The 20,717-nt window shown below is 43.2% G+C and overlaps 1 protein-coding gene across 1 annotated transcript in view; it reads left to right on the top strand.

The window, feature by feature from the left end:
- PLA2G4A (phospholipase A2 group IVA) overlaps nt 1-20,717 on the top strand; it is a 68,089-nt gene that overhangs the window by 32,422 nt on the left and 14,950 nt on the right. Inside the window, exons 5-11 of the mRNA XM_058030154.1 lie at nt 1,960-2,108; nt 4,529-4,642; nt 7,065-7,102; nt 8,903-9,041; nt 13,842-13,978; nt 17,190-17,412; nt 18,628-18,742. Coding sequence (XP_057886137.1) covers nt 1,960-2,108; nt 4,529-4,642; nt 7,065-7,102; nt 8,903-9,041; nt 13,842-13,978; nt 17,190-17,412; nt 18,628-18,742 — 915 coding nt within the window. The remainder of the gene's footprint in view (nt 1-1,959; nt 2,109-4,528; nt 4,643-7,064; nt 7,103-8,902; nt 9,042-13,841; nt 13,979-17,189; nt 17,413-18,627; nt 18,743-20,717) is intronic.

Below are 20,717 nucleotides of genomic sequence, written 5' to 3'. Positions count from 1 at the left end.
GATCAGGCATAATTCCTCAGGAGCTAATAAAAATTGCTATTTAAAGTCTTTCCTCACTGATCCCCAGCTTAAAATAGCTGCTTGTTCATTACTCAAGGAGCACTGAGACCACCTCAATGTAGCAATTAGCTGAGCCCCACAGGTATGGAGCACAGTGGAAAACTCCTTGACAAGCTGGATTAGGATAACACTGAATAGGATTTGCCTGGGGATGCATTCAGAACCTCCCGAGTGGTTTCCAAAAGCCTTTTTTTTTTGGTTGTTTGGTCAGGGTTTTTCCCCAAAAGATATTTGATTTGATTTGAAATTACCCAACTTCTTTGTTATCTTCTTTTCCTTCTTCTCCCAGTAGGAGGGAGAAGTGATTCTGGTCCTCAGGAATCTCATGGATAAGGTCTTACTGAACTCCCACAGTTTCTAAAATTTGTCTTTATTGGAAAAAAGTAGCTTTAGACTGAAAATGTGTACAAGGAGGAATGTTTGGACTTGCTTTTCCTCATTATAAGATTTAATCTGGGCACTGCCCAGGCTCCCCAGGGAATGGGCACAGCCCCAAGGCTGCCAGAGCTCCAGGAGGGTTTGGGCAATGCTCTCAGGGATGCACAGGGTGGGATTGTTGGGGTGTCTGGGCAGGGCCTGGAGTTGCACTGATTGCTGATCCTTGTGGGTCCCTTCCAGCTCAGGATATTCTGTGATTCTGTGTTTCAGTGTTAGAAAGATGTGGGTGTTTCACCACAGCAGAGGAGGAAACTTTTCCTGATCCACTGTAGCCACAGAAATAACTTCCCCTACTCTCCTGGAAGGCTTCTGAGCCCTGGCCCCATTTGACACAAACTCCCCTCCCTCGTTGTACAGAAAACCCCTGTTTTCACTGTTAGAAAGTTCATTTTTATGGCAGCATTCTGTGCTCTCGGGAATGGCTATTTTTAGACACATCCAATGGGATTTGCCAATGTTTTCTTTTCTCCCCCAGTAATTCCTATCAGCTGCAGTTCCCATATCTCTGTTTCCAGTCAGGGTTCTGCTGTGTAAATGAGATGTCCTCATCCTGTGGTGACTCCCCAGGGCTGTGGTGGTGGCAATGTTTCAGAACTGAGTGCTCTTTATGCTGTGTGCAGCACTGCAGCGCTGGGACAGATTTCCTCCATTGCTCCCAAACCAGCAAAGGTGAAAGAGGATCCAAAACCCACAGCAAACTGCTTGTTTTCATTATTTTGTGGGATACTTGCTGCTGTGGCATGAGCCAAAGCCATTAAAGGCTAGAAAGAGAGGAAGAAGTAAAAGCTTTTAAAAACACCTCTCTCTGGCAGATGTTTGCATTTTCCCAATAAACTTGACTCAGTCCCTGGGCCCTTCTGTTTGCTCAAGGCTTTGCCCCTCTCCTTCTAAAGCCCTAATGTTTATTTTGGGGAGATTGTTGGTATTGTTTGTGACAGTGTTCACAGGGGTCTGAGGAAGAGGGAAGAGATGAGGATCTGACTCCATGTTTTAGAAGGCTTGATTTATTATTTTATGATATATATTATATAAAAACTATACTAAAAGAATAGAAAAAAGGATTTCATCAGAAGGCTAGCTAAGAATAGAAAAAGAAAGAATGATAACAAAGGCTTGTGTCTCAGACAGAGTCCAAGCCAGCTGACTGTGATTGGCCATTAACTAGAAACAACCACATGAGACCAATCCCAGATGCACCTGTTGCATTCCACAGCAGCAGATGACCATTGTTTTTGCATTTTGTACTTGTGGCATCTCAGCTTCTCAGGAGAAAAAATCCTAGCAAAAGGATTTTTCAGAAAATATAGCTACAGTTGTTGTATCATTTTTGTCATTGCATTTATGTAGCTTAAAGAGTTGCATATCTTTCTGTCCTTTCCCATGAGTGGTACACAGAATTGTACCAATTTTTCCAGGCCAAGCTGGAGTTTTCCCTTGCCTGACCTGTGTTGTGCTCCACAGTTGACACTCCAGATCCCTACGTGGAGCTGTTCATCCCCACTGCCCCCGACTGCAGGAAGAGAACCAAACACTTCAACAACGACATCAACCCTGTGTGGGATGAGACCTTCGAGTTCATTCTGGACCCCAATCTGGAGAATGTCCTGGAGGTAAATCCCATGGCTGGGCTGGGCAGGTGAAGGTTGAAACAACAGTGCCTTGCACATGTGTGGCATTTGATGTCTCAAGATCACCTCTTTGTTTAAAATGTTAAACCTGGGTTTAGCTGTGGTGCTAAGCAAGCAGTGGTGGATAAATTGAGTTATTCAAGGAGTAGCCTGAAGAGTCATTACCAGATATGCCTGTGAGTCACCCTTGGACAGCTCCTGAGGGATAGTAACTTCTTGTTCCTCACATCAGCTGCAGAGTACTCACTGCTTCCTACCCTGATTCAGCCCTTACAGATAGGGAATAGGTGCGGCTTAAGTCAAGTCTCTGCCCAAGCAGAGAGAGCAAAAGGCTGGTTCTGCTGTGTCCTCCTTGCCTGGAGCCCACCCAGGGCTCTTCTGCACACTCCAGCCTTGTTGGCCAAGCCACTGTTCAGTCTCCTGTGTTAAACTTCTCCAGGCTGCACACAAGAGCTGAATGCACACAAGAGCTGTGAGTGTTTTCTGAGTGGGCATGGCAAGGATTTAAGGTTAGCTCTGATCCTTTGTGAGCTCTGTTTTTCACAGAGGATGGCCCTGCCACCTGCTCTCTTCTGACAGAGCTTACAGAGTTCAGTCTAAATTAGCCAACTGGGACAGAGCCTGCAGCGTGTGAAGGTTTTCGTTGAGCCTGTGACCATCAGACCTTGGGTCTGAAAGGGAATTGTGCTCCTGGGGAATGCTCTGCTGTTTGAGCATAACACCCATTGTTTGTTGGATCTGAAGAACTATCCCGTGCATCCTAGAGACAAAAGATATTAGGGAATTCACAATGATTTCCTGGGCATCAGTTCCTGCCTGTTCCTCTCTGCCACTGCTGGGTCTCCTGGAGCAGAGCCTGGGCCCTGCTCTGAGCTCCTTTTCACTGAGGCAGGTTCTCTAGGAATGTTTGAATTTGTTGAGGATGAAATTTGGTTCAAGGGTTTTGAAAAGGATAAAATTATTACAGTCACAAACACAGCAAGGTGGGCATATAGGTAGAAATGCATCTTTACAATAACTAAAGGCTGTTGCTGCTTCTGAGATAGTGCAATAAAATTCCCTGATAATTGCCCTCAAAGAGTAGATGATAACATTCAATAATGGTTAATTGTGGACCTGGCAGAGTAGGAAAGAGCCTTTGGATTCTACAATGGAGTGCAGTGTCAGAAATATGTAAAGTCACCTCCCCACCCAAATACTATGTGAATTCTGAAGCTCAGACTCCACAATCTTTGTGACTCCTTGGATTGTTTCAGTTTGCATCTTTAACTCTATCCCAAGGGTAATTTGCCTTCTGAAGTGTAGGCAGCTCTTCAGAATCCCACTAAGAAGTTTTTGCTTTTCGTTTTAAGAGACAGAACTCAGAGATTGCAGGAATGGGCATAAAGTTCTGCAAGGAAACAGAGCAATGTAAATACCATTAAAATAATGAGCTCTGTCCTAAAAGAAAGAGAATTCATAATTTCAAAGGGTTGCTTGTGGCACAGGATGAAGAAAATTCTTTATAGCTGAGAAGAGGCTGATCCCAGATGTAGCAACTAATTATTCAAGTGATTGTATCTTGATTCCTTTTGTTTTCTACAAAAGATGCAGTCCAAGCCACGAACATGTGATATTTTAAAAGATATAATGCCACAAAGTGGAAAAAGAACCTGTAAATCAAATTAGTCTGGAGATCTCATTTAATAAAAACCATGTAAATGAGAATTTGAAATTCTTTCTATATATCTTGAGGACTTGGAAAGCAGCCACTGGGGAAAAAAGACTTCTAAACATAGATCCACATGGATTAGAACAAAAGCATGGAATGGTGTTCTGCCATATCCACATCCTTCTTTGGATATTATCACATTTTTGAAAGGTCTGCTCCAGCATGGAGGGTATGAGAAGAGACTTGAAAGTCTGGCTGGATACAGAGAGCAGCTTTGTGTAAATTGGAATGCTGCACATTTTGCCAAATCACTGCTGTAACAATCTTGGTCTGTGGAGTCAAGGCTGGGGTATGTGGATTCCATCTTCTCTGAAAAGTTGCTGGATGTTTTTTATAGTTAGAACTATACAAGTTTCTCCGTAGGGAAGTTTTACTGACTGGAAATATGAAGGTACTGTGCTTTGCTTCTACTGTATGTAGAATTTGAAGGTATTGGAAAGATGGTGAGATTTGCTGCCATAAAGGTGCTGAGATTAAAATCCTGTTGTGAGTAATCCTGGTGTACTCCTGCAGTTCAGTTCCTTGAAGTGCCACCTCCACTTATCCTGGTTTTAAAGAAATGTCAGCTGGCACTGGGCATTGGCTGGGTTGGGTCAGGCCCATTCTTCTTCCATATAATTTTTTGATAGGCTTGATGGAATTAAAAAAGGATTTCTTGCAGTGGAATTGAATATATGGATATCTCTTCCAGGTTACTCTCATGGATGCCAACTATGTTATGGATGAGACTCTTGGCACATCCACGTTTCCCATCTCTTCTCTGAAACTGGGGGAGAAGAAGGAGGTCCAGCTAACTTTCAATAATGTAAGTTGGACATTCATGACTTTAACCTGGTCAGAAGTTTTCTGAGCATTCACTGTTGCCCATGGATGCCTAAAGACACTTTTAAGCCTTAATTATCTATCTTCTTACAGCCCTGCTGAGAGGAGAATTAAGCAAAGCAGTGCCACTGAATGCCTTGGTGTCCCTGCTGGAAGAATCATCTTTAAATGTCCAATTTGGGACTTCCTCTGCCTAAAGCAGTTTCTTGCACACTCAGTGCGGTTTAGTTTCATGGCCTCAGTCAGTGTGAGGTTACTCAGAGTTTGCTGGTCAGTGCATTGCCCCTCCTGCTGCTGCCTGTGGCTTCCAGAAAGCTGCAGGAATTCTTTTATCATTACATGTTTCACTTTCTGGAAGTGGCTTGTTGTAACACAGACCTGCTTAACATGCAGTGATGCAGGTGATGCAGTAATTGGATTATTCCCTTTAAACATGTCTGCAAATCAGATGGAGTCTCTTGAACAGGGCTTGTCTGCCTGCACTGTAACTCCTGGAAACTGTTGTTAAAGCTGGATGGAATTAAGCTTGTTCGGCACATATTGATATCTATAAATACCATCTGCATTTCTGGTTTGGGCTATGGTTTATTTTTTGATTAGAGATCTTGATTTGTCACCACTCTGCTGTTTTCCATGTGATACAATTTTAAAGCATAGTTAACAGCAAATAACTGGTTAAAGGCCTATTTATTGGAAACTAGAGAGCTTCATATGTTTTTGAAGTTTAGCATTTCATTTGGCATAGCCTTAGGGCAGTTGGAATTTTAATACATTCCATTATTTTTCCTTTTTAAAATAACAGCATTTTTGAAGTTTCTGCATATTTATTTCACTACATTTCAGTAACTCTTGGGCTTCCAGAGCATGGGCTGAGAGCAGGTCCTGGTTCTGCCAGGCATGAGGTGGGGCAGTGAGAAAGAACTGATGAATGCATTTTGCAAACACAGTTCACAGAGCTCATTCCACTAATACAAGGCCTTGCCTTGCTTGAACTTCTCATCAGTGTTCAGCAAAGCTTGGTAGGGAGTCACAGGGCAAAAAACCAGGGCATAAAAGGCAAATACACTCTGAAATCTATAAGCAAATGCTTAAGGGGAGATGAAGTCAGGTTGAGCGTGATGTAGACAATGTATACACAGAATTCCTGAAACTGAAAATGAAATAATATTCCTGAAATGTCTGTAGCAGTCTGTGTAAGGTATAGAAAATGCCATGATATCTCCCTGTTGGAATGCTTCCCTCCAAGGGTTTCTTTCATCTGCATACATTTTTATAAGCATTGGATCACTGCATGGTTTCAGGAGTGCTTTCTAAATTAGTAATGCCAGGTGGGGAATAGTGTAATTGCTTCCCAGCCTTTGAAGTGCTTCCTCAGTGAGTCTTCACTCTGTTTCTTCATGTCCTCCCTTTGTTGTTTCTCTGCCTGTTCTTTCTTTCTCCCCACACCTTGCTCATCCCCTGCCTCATTTGCAATTCCCATTTCAGGAATTGGGAGTCAGAGGCAGCTGTGCATCCCAGATCCTTCTCTGCAGTCTGAGGGTCAGGCAGCCCTTCAGTGTGGGCTGTTGTGGCTCCATCCCTGGTGCTCACATGCCCCAAGTGAGGAGGAGAATCTGGTTTTACACAGAGGACACACTGAGTCTGTCACTCCTCCTGGGCTGCATCAGCAAGGCCATTGCACAGAGGGAAGGTGAAAATACCTTCTCCATTCTGTCTGAGTTCCACAGCCAGTACTCCTGGATTGTGCCTGACAGGGAATTGGTGCTTTAATCATCGTTTTTTAATTCTTGCCTGCAGGCAATGCTTTCAGTGCTCAGTGAAAGGCAGAGGAAGCCAACCCATAGCTCATGGCCAGGCAGTTCAGTGTGGCTGGGAAGTGACGCCATTGTGCAGTGACATTTATTGCATTTTCCAGCAAGCTGGAAGCAATCACCCTTCCTGACTGCTAATTAAGCCATGTTTAACTGTGGAGAGACACTTGGTGGCTCCTGTGGGACACAGAGCAGTGATTCCCTCACACAGGTGACACTTAGGTGTGATCCCCTGGTTCTGCCAGCCATGAGTGGATGAAAAGCATCAGATCCCCTCAGGACAGAGATGAGCTGCATGTCAGAAAGGGATTAGCACTGCAAGAAAGGCGAGACAGTGGGATCTGAGGAATGACAGCCAGCACTGGCCAACATTTTCCACTGTATGCAATTCTAATGGTGTATTTTGGAATCCCACTGTGTGCTTTAAAATAAAAATCCATAGAAAAGAATCTCATTCATAGGTGCCAAAAATACCTTCCTTTGAAGAGGAAAGAAAGAAAGAAAAGTTCTGACAGTAGTAGTTGGTGTTCCAGGTGTGTTTGTGAGTTTTCCCTCTCTAAGTGCTATAACAATATTTAAATATTTCTTGTTTAGGTCACAGAAATGACTTTGGAATTGTCTCTGGAAGTATGGTGAGTATCTCATATCTTTTTTTAAAAAAACAGGTGAAAATATACCAGCAGCAAAGGAATTTTTTTAATTTTAAACTGTTCATTAAAATTTTCATGGAATCACAGAATATTCTGAATTGGAAGGGACCCATAAGGATCATCCAACTCCTGGCCCTGCACAGGACACCCCAAGAGTCCCACCCTGTTGGGATTTTCTTAAAAACATGTGAAGTAGAGTGCAAAAATTCCCTTTTGTAGCATAGAAATACCAGGTATTGTAAAAGTGAGGAGATTTTACAACTTTGGTTTATTTTCACGTTGTAATTCTGTTATTGACTAAACACCCTCACTGAGACTAAGAGGTGTGACCCTTCCAAATGTTTGCAGGAATGAGGCCATCCCACATGGATCTCCCAGCCTGGTTTATGTGAAGGCACTTCATTCTTTCATTCAAAAAAGGGCTTTGTTTCTAAAACAATCCACAGACCTCACTCAGGTGCAGCTCTATCCTCACTGTTTTAACTTCTCTGGCAACTTGGTCCCTCACATTAACTTTCAGCTGCTGTTACAGAGCTGCTCCTCAAGTGTATTTAAATGTAAATACTGCACAATGAAGCTTTTGCACAATGAAGCTTTAGGTAAAGATTTAGGGCTAGGAGTTCTCCATGTAAAAGCTAAGCAGATGCCTACCTTAATTTGTCCCTTTTTTTTTTTTCCCCTTCTCTAGCTGTCTTTCTCCCTCATTCTTCCCCTATCCTGGTGAAAAACCATAAATAATATTGAGGCATAAGCAGAACAATACATTTCAAGTTTGAAAATTATTTTCTGAGAGTAAGGAATTTAAGGAGTCATTTATTGTCTGTAGCTATAAATAGGAGCACTGAGCCCTGTAATAGTCAAGTTATTTCCTGATTACTCCGGATGACAAACATCCCCCAGGGATAATTTCTTCTCATCATGTTGTACTAGGAAAGTGCATTTGTGGGTGGTCCTTGAGACCACCCTGAACATGCCAGGCTTTGTACTGTACAAATATTTCATATCTCTGACATTAAATAAATACAAGATGCTTGGCTCTGTCTTCTTAGGCTTTGAAATGTAAAGGATCTTATCAAGTTCTGCTGCTATTCCCTGATAGCCATGCAGATTATGGATATCTTCATGGAACATTGCTTCTAGGGACTCTTTTTACACCTTTTCTTAATCCTGTTATTTTATTGCATAATAGGTTGTTTTAAAAATAGGATAATTATTATCTGAACCTAAATGGATCCATTCCACCAATCTGGGGAGTTATTTTCTGAGCCTAAACAGATCCATTCCACCAATCTGGTGAATTATTGTCTGAGCCTAAATATGCTAAATATTCACCACCGTATGCTTTTCAGTGGGACCAGGGTGGATTTGTCCACTCCTCTTTGCTGTCCATGGGAAGTGGCAGCTGAAGTTGTACCTTAAGTACAGTGCTGAGATCCTTACGCAGCCTTGTGTACAATTTTTATCCCATAATGTAGAGAAAAATACTGAGAAAAGAGCTCAGTTTTTCCTGTGCTGTAGGTTTATAATTGTATGTGAGTGCAGATAATGCTTGCTGTATTTAATTATTTGCTTTTAATGAGTTCTACATAAAATGCATGTCTTAAAGACACATTGCTCTTTGCCTCCATCACTCTAGAGCAGATGGATGGCGTCACATGAAAAATACAATTTTATTTCATCTTCTGTGAGTGTGTGAGGATTTTGTGCTGGTTTCCCAGGGAGGTGTTAGTGATGCTGTTTGGGATTGAGCCCCTTGTGACAGGCTGTCCCTTTCCCAACCAGCTCCTCCACAGACCTGCGGTTCAGCATGGCGCTGTGCGATGAGGAGAAGAGGTTCCGGCAGCAGCGCAGAGACAACATCATGCACAGCATCAAATCGTTCCTGGGGGAGAAGAGCCACAACCTGACCTCTTCCCGTGATGTAAGTGTGCAGAGTTCCCAGCAGGAACTGTAGCATCCCCTTTGGAATCCTTCATTTGCCTGCCAGAGGAAAGAATGAGGCGTGCGAGGTGGAAGGGTTTGATGGAGAAAGATTATAGCTGATAAAAATCCTTTTCTTCTGTGAACATAAAATATTTAGCCTGGAGAGTAATTTTTCTTGGCTCTAAATTTAGAAATTAAAGTTTATGACTGGGGAAAACTATAAAAGGAGAGATTTAGATTAGATATTAGGAAGAAATCCTTCCCTGTGAGGGTGGGGAGGTGCTGGCACAGGGTGCCCAGAGAAGCTGTGGCTGCCCCTGGATCCCTGGAAGAGTCCCAGGCCAGGCTGGACAGGGCTTGGAGCAGCCTGGGCTAGTGGAAGGTGTCCCTGTGGTGGCAATGGATGTGCTTTAAGGTCCCTTCCAATGAAATCATTCTGGGATTCTGTGATTCATTTGCCCCTTAAACTGCTCTGATTTTTCCCTGTTTGTTAAGGTGTTGGCTGTGAGGGGAGATTGCCATCTGAAAAGTGCCCCAGGATGTGTGAAATACCTGCTGAATCCTGCAGTGGCTCTGGGCACTCACCCAGCACAGAATATGCCCCTGCATGCCCAGTACCCATCTCATGCTCTGTGACCTTCATCTCTGAAAGACTAGACAGGAAATGAGCTGGTTTAAATTTAGAGTCAGCTTGGAAATTAGTTTATTTCTTCTTTTTTTTTTTTTCCTTGAGCCAGTTTGACTGGATTAGGGTTATGAAGTTCTATTTCTTTGAAACATGAGGAACTGCAGCTTTCCTTGACTTGCTGGTGCTTTGGACCAAGCCAAGAGGAAGGGAGGCCAGCAGATCACAGTGGGCTGATGGTGGCTTGGGACATCTCACAGAATCAGGGAATGGTTTGGATGGGAAGGGACTGTAAGGGTCATCCAGTGCAACCCCCTGCCATGGGCAGGGACGCCTTCCACTAGCCCAGGGTGCTGCAAGCCCTGTCCAGCCTGGCCTGGGGCACTTCCAGGGATCCAGGGGCAGCCACAGCCTCTCTGGGCACCCTGTGCCAGGGCCTCACAGAATGGTTTCATAAAACACTTCATTATTTAGAGTTAATTAAGAATCCACTTGGTACAGATCTACTTATTTTGTTGGAGCTTTCCCATCCTCTTCCTTCCTTGTCCATTCCCTCTCCTGTGCTGCTTCCAGAATTGTGACAGGAACACTTTGTGCCTATGGAGGTGTCAAGCAATGAACAAAATCCATGAATTAATCTGGATTAATCCCTTCATTGCTCTTGATTCCTTTTGTGCATTTTTAATATAAGGAGAATGTGACAGTCTTTTGCAGCCAGCATTGAAGAATATCTTTTACATTTCCCTGAAGTTTTGAGCAGGTGGTAAATGTTTTATTGTAGTGTACTTTTGAACTCTGTCTTGCTTAATGAAACTTTCTGCGGAACATGAAAGAATTTAACAAGAATTGTACATATTTTAATTGGACTGGGAAAAAAATATGTGTGTATTGAGAAGGAACATTTTCGAAGTTTCTTAATTTTCGGTTCAGTTATTTTAATCTTAACACATGCAGATCCTATCAGAGTAGAAATCTGTCAGTGTGACATTGGTGTGACCTGGAGCAGAATAAGATCTTCCACAGAAAGGATGTGGTTACTCTGCCAAACTCCAGTTGGAACTGGAGTGATCCTCAGTGCCTCAGGTCTCAGTTCCATGCAGGTGGTATCTGTGCATGAATTACTACAAAGGATAGCTAAGATTTCTTATTCTTTGTCGTCATCTTCCCTTGGTATCCCTCACTGACTCCAGTAGTGAAATTATATCAGTTAAATTGCATCTGCCCAGACAGTAACTGTAGGTATCCTCCCATTTTTCATATGCCAAATGTGTATTTCTAAGCTTACAGAGTTTTTATCCCTTTCTAGCAATGAAAAAACCCTTTTTGTTCAAATTAAACTGTAGTCTTACTTTTATTGCTACAGATGGAAGGTAGCAGGAGGATTTATGTGATGTCTGAAGTCTTAACATGAAGTTGGGAGACATTGAGTAGTTTTAGCTGTCTGTGGGTCTTGTTTTATCTTGGATAAGTCACATACTCAAAATTCACCCAAGTTGCTTCATCTGTTAGTGGCTTGTGCTTTGCAGGGATGCTGAGAGACTTTAATACCTCTGAATTCATTATACATGTCTGCATGGGGAAGTGAGTAGTTCCAAATTTCCTAACTTAATCCTGAGGCACGTTCTGGAAACACAGAGGTAGAGATTTCTTGTACTTCTGTTATTGCTCAATTTATTTTTTTAATTTTTGTTGCTTCAAGCAATTTTCTAAAAATACCATAATCTTCCAGAGAAAGCATATAGTTCTCTATGACTGGATTTGCAGAGCAATTTTTTAATAATCATTTGTGTGCCCTATGGCATTCTTTTCCCACCACAGGTATTCAGATTTTGTGCACTGTGTTTGCAGGGCATTTGGATAAAGACATCTGCACTACTCATTCCCAAAACAAGATTTAGTATGGTTTAGCTTTTTCTTGTCTGATTACTGGAAGATAGGATTAAGAACCTTTTGGTTTGAGTGAACTCATGTGCTGGTGGCTCTATACAAAGGGTTTGGGGCTCAGTAGAGGAGTGTGCAGCCCTTGGTATCCTCTTTTTCTCTGTTCTTCATCAGGATGTGGTTTCTTGATTCTTGGCTTTGGGTGCTCTGGGTGCAGCTCATTCTCCCCCTCCCTGCCTCTGCCCTATTTATCCCATAGAGCAACTTGCAGGGTGGGTGTCTTTCATTTCAGTTTTTATTGTTTTGTGCCCTTAAACATGTCAGAAACTGAATGGGAGTTAAAAAGCTGGTTTAACACACCTGACAGGAGGGGACAGCTGGGGGTGGTCGGGCTCTGCTCCCAGGGAACAGGGACAGGATGAGAGGGAATGGCCTTGAGCTGTGCCAGGAGAGGATCAGGTTGGGTATTAGGGGAAATTTCTTCATGGAAAGGGCTGTAAAGCACTGGAAGGGGCTTCCCAGAGCAGTGGTGGAATCATCATCCCTGGAAGTGTTAAAGTGTGTGGATGTGGCCCTTGAGGACAAGATTTAGTGGTGAACATGGTGGTGGTGCTGGGCTGATGGTGGGACTTGATGATCTTGGAGGTCTTTTCCAACCTCTGAAGGATTTTGATTCCATAATCCACCTTCCCCTTGCTGTACCCACCCTTCCTAGCACAGGAGCCTGGGATGCCCAGAGTGCCTGTGGATCAGGAAGCATTTGCAGTCAGGATGTTGGTGACTCTCCTGGGCATTCCCAGCCCATCTCCATGGTGGATTCCTCTGCCTCCTGAGGGACTCTCCCATTTTCCCAGTGCCAGTGCACTGATGGGTGCAGCAGTGGAGCTCTGGGAGTGTTCTCACATGCCTTCTCCAGGCTTGCACCTGCAGGTGACATCTCAGTCCTGTTGGGATGTGTCTGCTCAGGTTGAGTGGGCAGTGCTCCTGAGGAGCTTTCAAAGCCTCCCCAGGTGATTAAAGGAGGGATTGCTGACATGGATCTTCCTTCAAAGCAGCTGCTCCATTATTGGGGTGTTGGCTTAACAAAACATATCCCAAATCCTTCCCTGGGCTGTGTCATTTTTGGGATAGATCCCTATCTCTGGAGCTGCACCATGAATACCTGTGGTTTCTATTACTAAAGCTGAGCACTTATGAAGAAGGGAACAGAATCATCTCACTGCATCAAGAATAAGCAGTTTTGGGGAGTGGAAGCCTCAAGAAACATCTTGAGTGCCTTGGTCATTGTTCATGGGCATTTCCTTGGGACAGTCAGTCCTCAAGGGAGTTTCATGGCTTGGAGCATGGAGTCTGCAGAAAGAACAGGACTCTGTCATCACATGGATCCTTTTCCTGTCACTGATCCTGTCCATTGGCACCTGGAATTGCCTTTCAGGGAGATTTTTGACAGATTAGCAGTTTGATCAGATAGGGGCTTTCTGCACAGCTGTGTAATTCTTTTTGTGCTCAGTAACAATCAAGAGGTGGTTCCTTTGTCACCCCTGAACAGTGGAAAATCCTCCTGGATTTTGGAAACTGGGCCAAAATTTCTGGGCTGTTACTTAGGCCAAAACACATGATGGTGGGAGCAAATGAATTTTTATTTTATTTTGTCTACTTTTTAGATACCTGGGGAAGCTGTGCAGTTGAGGGGAACAGCCTGGATGTCAGGGCTGGGCAGTAAGAAGGAGAAAAGTGTAAAATGAACCCCTGTGGACGCAATTTTAACCTGGTGCCATAATAAACATGGTTCTGCTCACTCCTCTCTTGATGGCTGAGGAGTTGTCCAGATCCCCATGAATTCCCATTATCTCTCTGATAGTTTTTGCAAAGTGGTGGTAAAACTGAGACTGTCTTCATGCTTTGTAGTAATAGTGGATGTTTTTGTTATAAAACTTGTTTATAAACTCCCAGTCAAAATATTATTTGTCTCTGTTCTGTTTCTCATTAGTAAATTTTACTGCCTTTGGCTCTGTCACAATGATACAAATTGGATTAAAGCTGGTGTTTAGATTCCTTTAAAATTCCCAGTGGTTTTGTAAGTGAAAAGTTCATTTAATAACTAAATTTAATATTTCCTCTATTTCACATCATGGATAAGAAGGACAGATTTATTTTATGCTACAAGTGGTGATCTGTAGCATAAAATCAATAAATTCTAATCCTTGTTGGGGTGTCCAGGGGCTGGGCTGGGCGCTCCCAGGGCGTGTCCCTTGTCCCTGATGTGGTGCTGGTGTTGTCTCCTCCCTGCAGGTGCCAGTGATCGCCGTGCTGGGCTCGGGAGGGGGGTTCCGGGCCATGGTGGGCTTTGCTGGAGTCATGAAAGCACTTTATGAGTCAGGAGTCCTGGACTGTGCCACCTACATTGCTGGGCTCTCCGGATCCACCTGGTAAGGCCTTCCTCTTGCTTATCCTCACCTTCCCTGCTGCAGGTTCTGAAGGAATTGTCACCAGAGCTGGCTTATTTCTATGGTTATAATTCACAGCACATTTTACACATCCAGGTCTGCTGGGGGAGGTGTTTTGGATGCCCCAAAGCGCAAGGACAACTCCAGGTGCTTTCCCAGGAGCTTTGAGAGCAGGAATGGATGGAAAGAGGTGCCACACATATGCACCCATATTTCTATATCAACACCTAATGTGTGTTGTTTCATTTTCCTTATGAAAAATGAAAAACAAAAAAAAAAATCCCTTGTGATTTGAAGCTGATGACTCAATCAACACAAAATCTGTTGTATGCTTCAGGAGGGCTTTTAGAGCTCCTCAAAATCACTGAAAGATCTTCTGCTTCATTTTACAGCCAGTGTAAAATCCTGGTGGATTGACTGGGGATGACTGGGGCCACCCTGCAGGGCCATCCCTCTGTGGATTACCCCCTGTCTCAGTCCCACTGGCACTGTTTAATTTAGACAGTGCACCAGGTTTTAAAATAGTTCATTTAACCTTGAGGAGCAGGCACAGGCGTTGAAAAGGGAGATCTTATAGTTATCTTCAGTTCCTGATGAGTAGATGTGAAGAACACAAATTATTTTTGGAGATCCTTAGGGAAAAGACAAGGAGTAATTGGATGAACTCTTGGGGGAATTGCTGCACTGAGAGTGGCCAAGCAGGGGAATGTGTTGAGCCATCCTCAGGCTGACTCAGTGCTCGTGAGAAAGCTGAACTTGACTGAGCACCAGGAGGCTGGAGCAGAGACCTGAGGGTCCTTTCAGACTCAGGGATGGGATTATACAATTATCTCAATTCTTTGAGAGAAAAAGACTTGTTGTAGTATGAACAAGCAGGGAATCTGCCTGGGATAAACTTTATCACCTGGTTTAGCTCTAAGGAAGCACATGACTTTTAATTCCACACTCTAACCCCAGAGTTAACTCTTGAAGGAGATGATTATCAGTTCTATTCCATGTATGGGTTTTTTTAATCAATTATTTTTCATTGTGTGAAGATTGCTTCCCCCTCTCCCAGACTAGAGGGAAGCTTTCAGAATGCCAGGAGGTTTTGAAATGCCAGAAGTGTCTGTGAACTAGAGTAAATTTCTCCTTTAGATTGGACTATAAAAGGTGGGAACCTGTGTTTTCTGTCTCTCTTGGTGGGGAAAGATTTATCACTGTCCATTGAGACAGATGGATGGACCTGTGTCACAGCTGTGAGAAGCAGAAGGTGGATGAAGAGCACTGGAATGTGGTGTTAAAACATGACCTGTGTTTCTAGGGGAGGGTTTGCAGTCCCTGCTCAGGACAGACGTCACTTTGCTGGCTGTGAGGTCCTTTTTGGGAAAAACCCAGGGGTGAATGCGTAGGTGATCTAATGTAAACCTATAAAATCTGAGTTAAAATAGTGAGATTATAATTTATATTAGATTATCTGAACTGCTCCAGTCAGAAACAGATTGGAGACAGTTGTGTTTGCACAAATTTGTCTTTGCTCTCTGATGTCATCCTTCAGTCTTTCCTTGCTTGATGAATAAATAAATTGACACTTTGGCACTCCCTTCCTTTTCTTTCTTTTCCATGCAGTCTGTCTTTTGGGAATAATTCTCTTTTCTTTTTTTTCCCTGGTGGGACAGGCAGGTTTTTACTTGTCCCCTCAGCTGCATGCCTAGCCTTGGAGCAATGCTTTCCTGCCATCTTGCTTCAACCTTGTGCTGACTCCTCCAGCTTCATCTCCCTTTCCCTGCACCCAGGAGCTCACATGGAGCCCTGGCAGCCCACGTGGGACAGGGCTGGCTGTGCTGTCACACAGATGGCTGGGCATGACCTCAGGGCCAGGCTGACCCTGTGTGTGTCTCAGAGCTGTGCCAGGAGTGTAAGGCATGTGTACCTGGGCCAGGTCACTGGGTAAATAATAGTAAATGAGCCTCTCACAGATTAGAAGGGCCTGTCTTGGTGTGACGTAATGCAACCAAGTGGAAGCCAGGGCTGCCTGCACGTGTGTCTGAGCTTTGTTTGCAGTAAAGCTAAGCTTGTTTCTTAGTGACAAACTCATGATTTACCTCATCCTCACAGCCAGCCAGCTCTCTGTGCAGGTTGTAGTTACTGTGCTTCTGTTGATTATGGAAGCAACATATCCTGGGAACTGGGGCCATATTCAGGCCAGAACCCCCTGCCCTGGGCTGAGCCCCAGCCTGGGCAGCAGGGGAGGGATGGGGATCGTGCCCCTGAGCCCCTGAGCATGGTGAGACCCCACCTGCAGAGCTGCCCCAGCACAGGGAGGAGCTGGAGCTGCTGCAGAGAGCCCAGGGCAGGCCCCAGGATGGGCAGAGGGATGGAGCAGCTCTGCTGGCAGGGAAGGATGGGAGAGCTGGGATTGTGCAGCCTGGAGCAGCTTTGGGGTGACCCCACTGGGACCTTGCAGTGCCTGAAGGAGCTGACAGGAAACATGGAGAGAGACAATTTCCAAAGGACACAGGGAATGGCTTCCCACTGCCAGAGAGTAGGTTTAGATGGGATATTGGGAAGGAATTGTTCCCTGGGCAGGACCTGGCAAAGGGTACTCAGAGAAGCTGTGGCTGCCCCTGGATCCCTGGCAGTGTCCAAGGCCAGGCTGGACAGGGCTGGGAGCAACCTGGGACAGTGGAAGGTGTCCCTGCCCAAGGCATGTTGTGGGACTGGATGGGCTTTAAGGTCCCTTTCAATCCAAACCATTGTGGTATTCTGTGATACACTGAGATATTTTAGGAATTTTTCAGTAGTGATAATGAACTGGAGGGCAGAGAGGTAACTCTTACAGGGAGAGAGCTGCATGTGTCCTTGTAGCACCTCCAGTCTGCCACACAGCTATGCTAACTGAGGAGCTTCTTTCAGCTTAGCATGTTCTGTCTGCTATCCCTTAAAGAGAAAAGTGAGGACTCTTTAATCATTTGCTTCATACACATTATGGAAAATGCATGTTGAGTGTTTGATCCTGTGCTTATATTTAGAACATATTGCTCAGCTTTCTGTGCTTTGAGAAAAAGGAGACTAAAATTTCCTGTATAAATGGAGAGTTAATGAACCTGATTTAATCAGTACCTGTATCAGCTCATGTATGAGCTTCGTGTAGCTTCTAGGCAGCTGACACTGCAGCAGGTTTGATGCTCACAGAGCCTGTTTGCCCTTGCAGGTATATGTCAACTCTGTTTTCCCACCCTGACTTCCCAGCCAAGGGCCCAAAGGAGATCAATGAGGAGCTGATGCACTCGGTGAGCCACAACCCCCTGCTGCTGCTCACCCCGCAGAAGGTCAAGCGCTACATTGAGGCTCTGTGGAACAAGAAGAGCTCAGGGCAGCCTGTCACCTTCACTGACATCTTTGGCATGCTCATAGGGGAAACACTGATCCATGATGTGAGTGCTCATTTAAGCTGTCAGACTCTCATATAATTCCCATGTTACTATTTTTTTTTTATTACCTTAGTTGCATTTAATAAAGGGTGGACATTTTGCTTTAAGAAGCAACATTTGCTTAAAAAAGTACTGTTTGATGCTGTTAAAGCTGACAAACTCTTATATCATTCCCATTGTTACTACTTCTTTGAAATTACCTTAGGGACATCTAATAAAGGGTGCACATTTTGCCATAAGTGTGATGGTGTTCACAGGGGTCCCAGGATGAGGGAGCAGATGAGGATCTGACTCCATGTTTCAGAAGGCTGATTTATTATTTTATGATATATATTATATTAAAACTATAATAAAATAATAGAAGAAAGGATTTAATCAGAAGGCTAGCTAAGAATAGAAAAAGAATGATAAAGGCTTGTGACTGACTGAGACAGTCTGAGACAGCTGGACTGTGATTGACCATTAATTAGAAAAACCACATGAGACCAATCACAGATCCACCTGTTGCATTCCACAGCAGCAGGTAACCATTGTTTACATTTTGTTCCTGAGGCCTCTCGGCTTCTCAGGAGAAAAAATCCAAAGGAAAGGATTTTTCATAAATATTGTCATCCTGTGACAATAAGAAACAGCATTTGCTTTAAAAAGTACTAATTTCAACGTGAAAGATCCCCTTGGTTTTGTTTGAAAATAAGACAACAGGAGAGCTTCACACTGTTGTATTCTATAATTGAAAATTCCTAATTGGCTGAATCAAGCACAAAGACTTCCAGTTCAAATGAGTCAGGTGAGCAGCAGCTGGATTTGGTCTTGTGGCGAGATTGAAATGTGTCAGTAGATTTGCAGATGTGTTTTATACACTTCTATCCCTACACTGATAATGAGTTTTAAACAATTTAAAACACTGAAAAAGAGGCAACACAGCATTTAGTGGCAGATGTATAGAATTCTGATGCTGAAGGGGTGTTAAAGATTGTGTGAGGTTGGTTAGAAGTCCCTGTGTACCAAGGGATGAAAAAAATGCACAGATGTTTAATTTAAATCTGAACCTGACGCATCAGTGAGAAACTTTTCTTATCAAATTTCATTGACAGGAGGAGACTCCCAGATCTTTATATAAAATAAAAAAATGTGATATTTACCTTTATATATATATGTATATATATGAGCAGGCCTTTCCAGGATGTGTTTGGGACCAATGTCTTTCTTTCCCTGCAGAGGATGGACACCACTCTGAGCAATATGAAAGAGAAGGTCAACAATGCCCAGTGTGCTCTGCCACTCTTCACCTGTCTGCATGTCAAGCCAGATGTCTCAGAGCTGATGTTTGCAGGTGTGTTCCCAATCTGTGTTGAGTCACTTGTGGCAAGGAGGGAGGTGTGTGGCTGGTTAAAAAACCCTTTTTCTTTTTAATGCATCTGAGACTAATTGCATCTGACTTCTGGGAATCTGACAGGGTGATAAGAAGTTACTCAGGGATAGGTGATGCCATACTCAGGTAGGAGTGCCAAGCCAAAGAGAAACCTGGTGACTTCAGCAGGGGAAAAGGTGTTTAAATTAGGATATCAAACAAGAAAAGGAAAATGTCCTCAGTCACCTTCTTTCAGAGAAGGGTGACATCAGCAGTTAGACTTGAGGATCTTAGAGGTCTTTACCAACTCTAATGATACTGTGATTAAAATTGGACAAACAAATTAGGTATAATGCCTCTTTTTCACTTCTTGCCCAGTGTGAAATGCCGTTGGTAACACAAAAAAAACCCCTTTCACTTGTATTTATTCCATAGGTTTTAATCCCCTCTGGTAACTTCAGTTGAGAGTGGGTCCAGTTGTGGGAGATGTACACTAAGATAAGGATGTGTACATCTATAGTTATATACAGGAAAGGGAAGTGCCAGGTGGTTTGCTTCATTGTATTTCCTAAAATATCATTGTCATTTGCCTAAAATACAATGTCACTGTATTTCCTAAAATAGTTATTTGGAGAAGTGGCTGTCAAAATTTGGGTTGGAAATGAAAATGAGGAATTGTAAATTAGGCTGAATATTTCATGGGAAAATGTGTCTTTAACTTTGCTACTTAGGAAACTGATACCTTTTTGTTTGAAAGTAGGAGTATTTTGGGTTTTAGATGAACTTCTGTTTTTCAATATATTGTAACTGGATTACTGTTTTAAAACCAAAATGATCTTCTGTTAATAATGTCTTTCTATAAGCAAGATCAGGAGCTTTACCTTGCTCTATAGAAAGATATTACCTGTGCAAGTGGACCTTGGGGTTTGCCTTTTGAGGCTGACATCTCTCATAACAGAGGGTGCTAGATCTTGATTGCTTCTTATTTTAAGCTTCGTTCCCCCTTTTAGCTTTTCCTGATGTGAGAGCTCTAGTAAATTTTGAACAGAAATATTTACACTTCCTAATTTACATTGATTCTATGGCAGAAGTTTTGTTTCCCTGAGCACACATATCTGCCAATTCATGTTTATTCAGCTAAAAGGAAATATGAAATTCCTGGACTGGGACTTCAATGGAATTACCTTCTGTTCCAGTGAATGTGAAGATTTGTGGGTGACTTATTTGGAAAATAGGATGTTGTATATGACTTAGCTCAGATAAGCATTACACTTACCTGAAATGAAACTCCCAGCAGTCATGATGAAATCTTTCCTTTTCGGTACAAGTGTTCACCTTCTGCTCCACACGTCAGCAGGAATATCCTGAGGGTAGATGACATGTGGGGATATTTCCAAGCTGTCTCTTTCACCTTTCTGTTTCAGAATTACTTCTGGTTTATTTCCAGTCAAATCAACCCCTAGGGAAGGTGAAATAGATGAATGGGTGAAATGATAAAAAGAGAAGATATGTTTTGTTTGTTATTTGCTCCCTTTTTGAACTGAATTCTCTGATGGAAGCAACTCCACTGGTATTAAAAAAAAAAAAAAAAGTGTTTCCAAGTCAGCTAAGATCCATTTTCAAAGGCCTCCATTAATAGAATCCACATCACTTTTGATATTTTCTGCTAAGATGAGAAAATGCATTTGAACATCTTATTCCATATTTTTCTTGAGCTCTCTGTTCAATAAAATGGACTTCTAAGGAGATCTTTGGCAATGTTTGAATTGATAAGTTTATCAGCTGCCTCTCAGCCTTGCTTTTGATATTGGCTTTTGCATGAAACTCTAGGTTTGGGTAGAATCCAAATGCCTCTGCTAGAATATTTCACAACCCTTGGGATATTCAGTAATTGGTTTTGTGCCACCTCTGTCACTGCTCTCCATTTTTGGTGGAATTGCAGTGAAGGAAAAGCAGC

This window comes from Melospiza georgiana, chromosome 9 (genome assembly GCF_028018845.1).
Source record: "Melospiza georgiana isolate bMelGeo1 chromosome 9, bMelGeo1.pri, whole genome shotgun sequence".
Classification (NCBI taxonomy): domain Eukaryota; kingdom Metazoa; phylum Chordata; class Aves; order Passeriformes; family Passerellidae; genus Melospiza; species Melospiza georgiana.
Note: the sequence above shows the minus strand (reverse complement) of the source record. Positions and strands in the feature narration are given on the sequence as shown.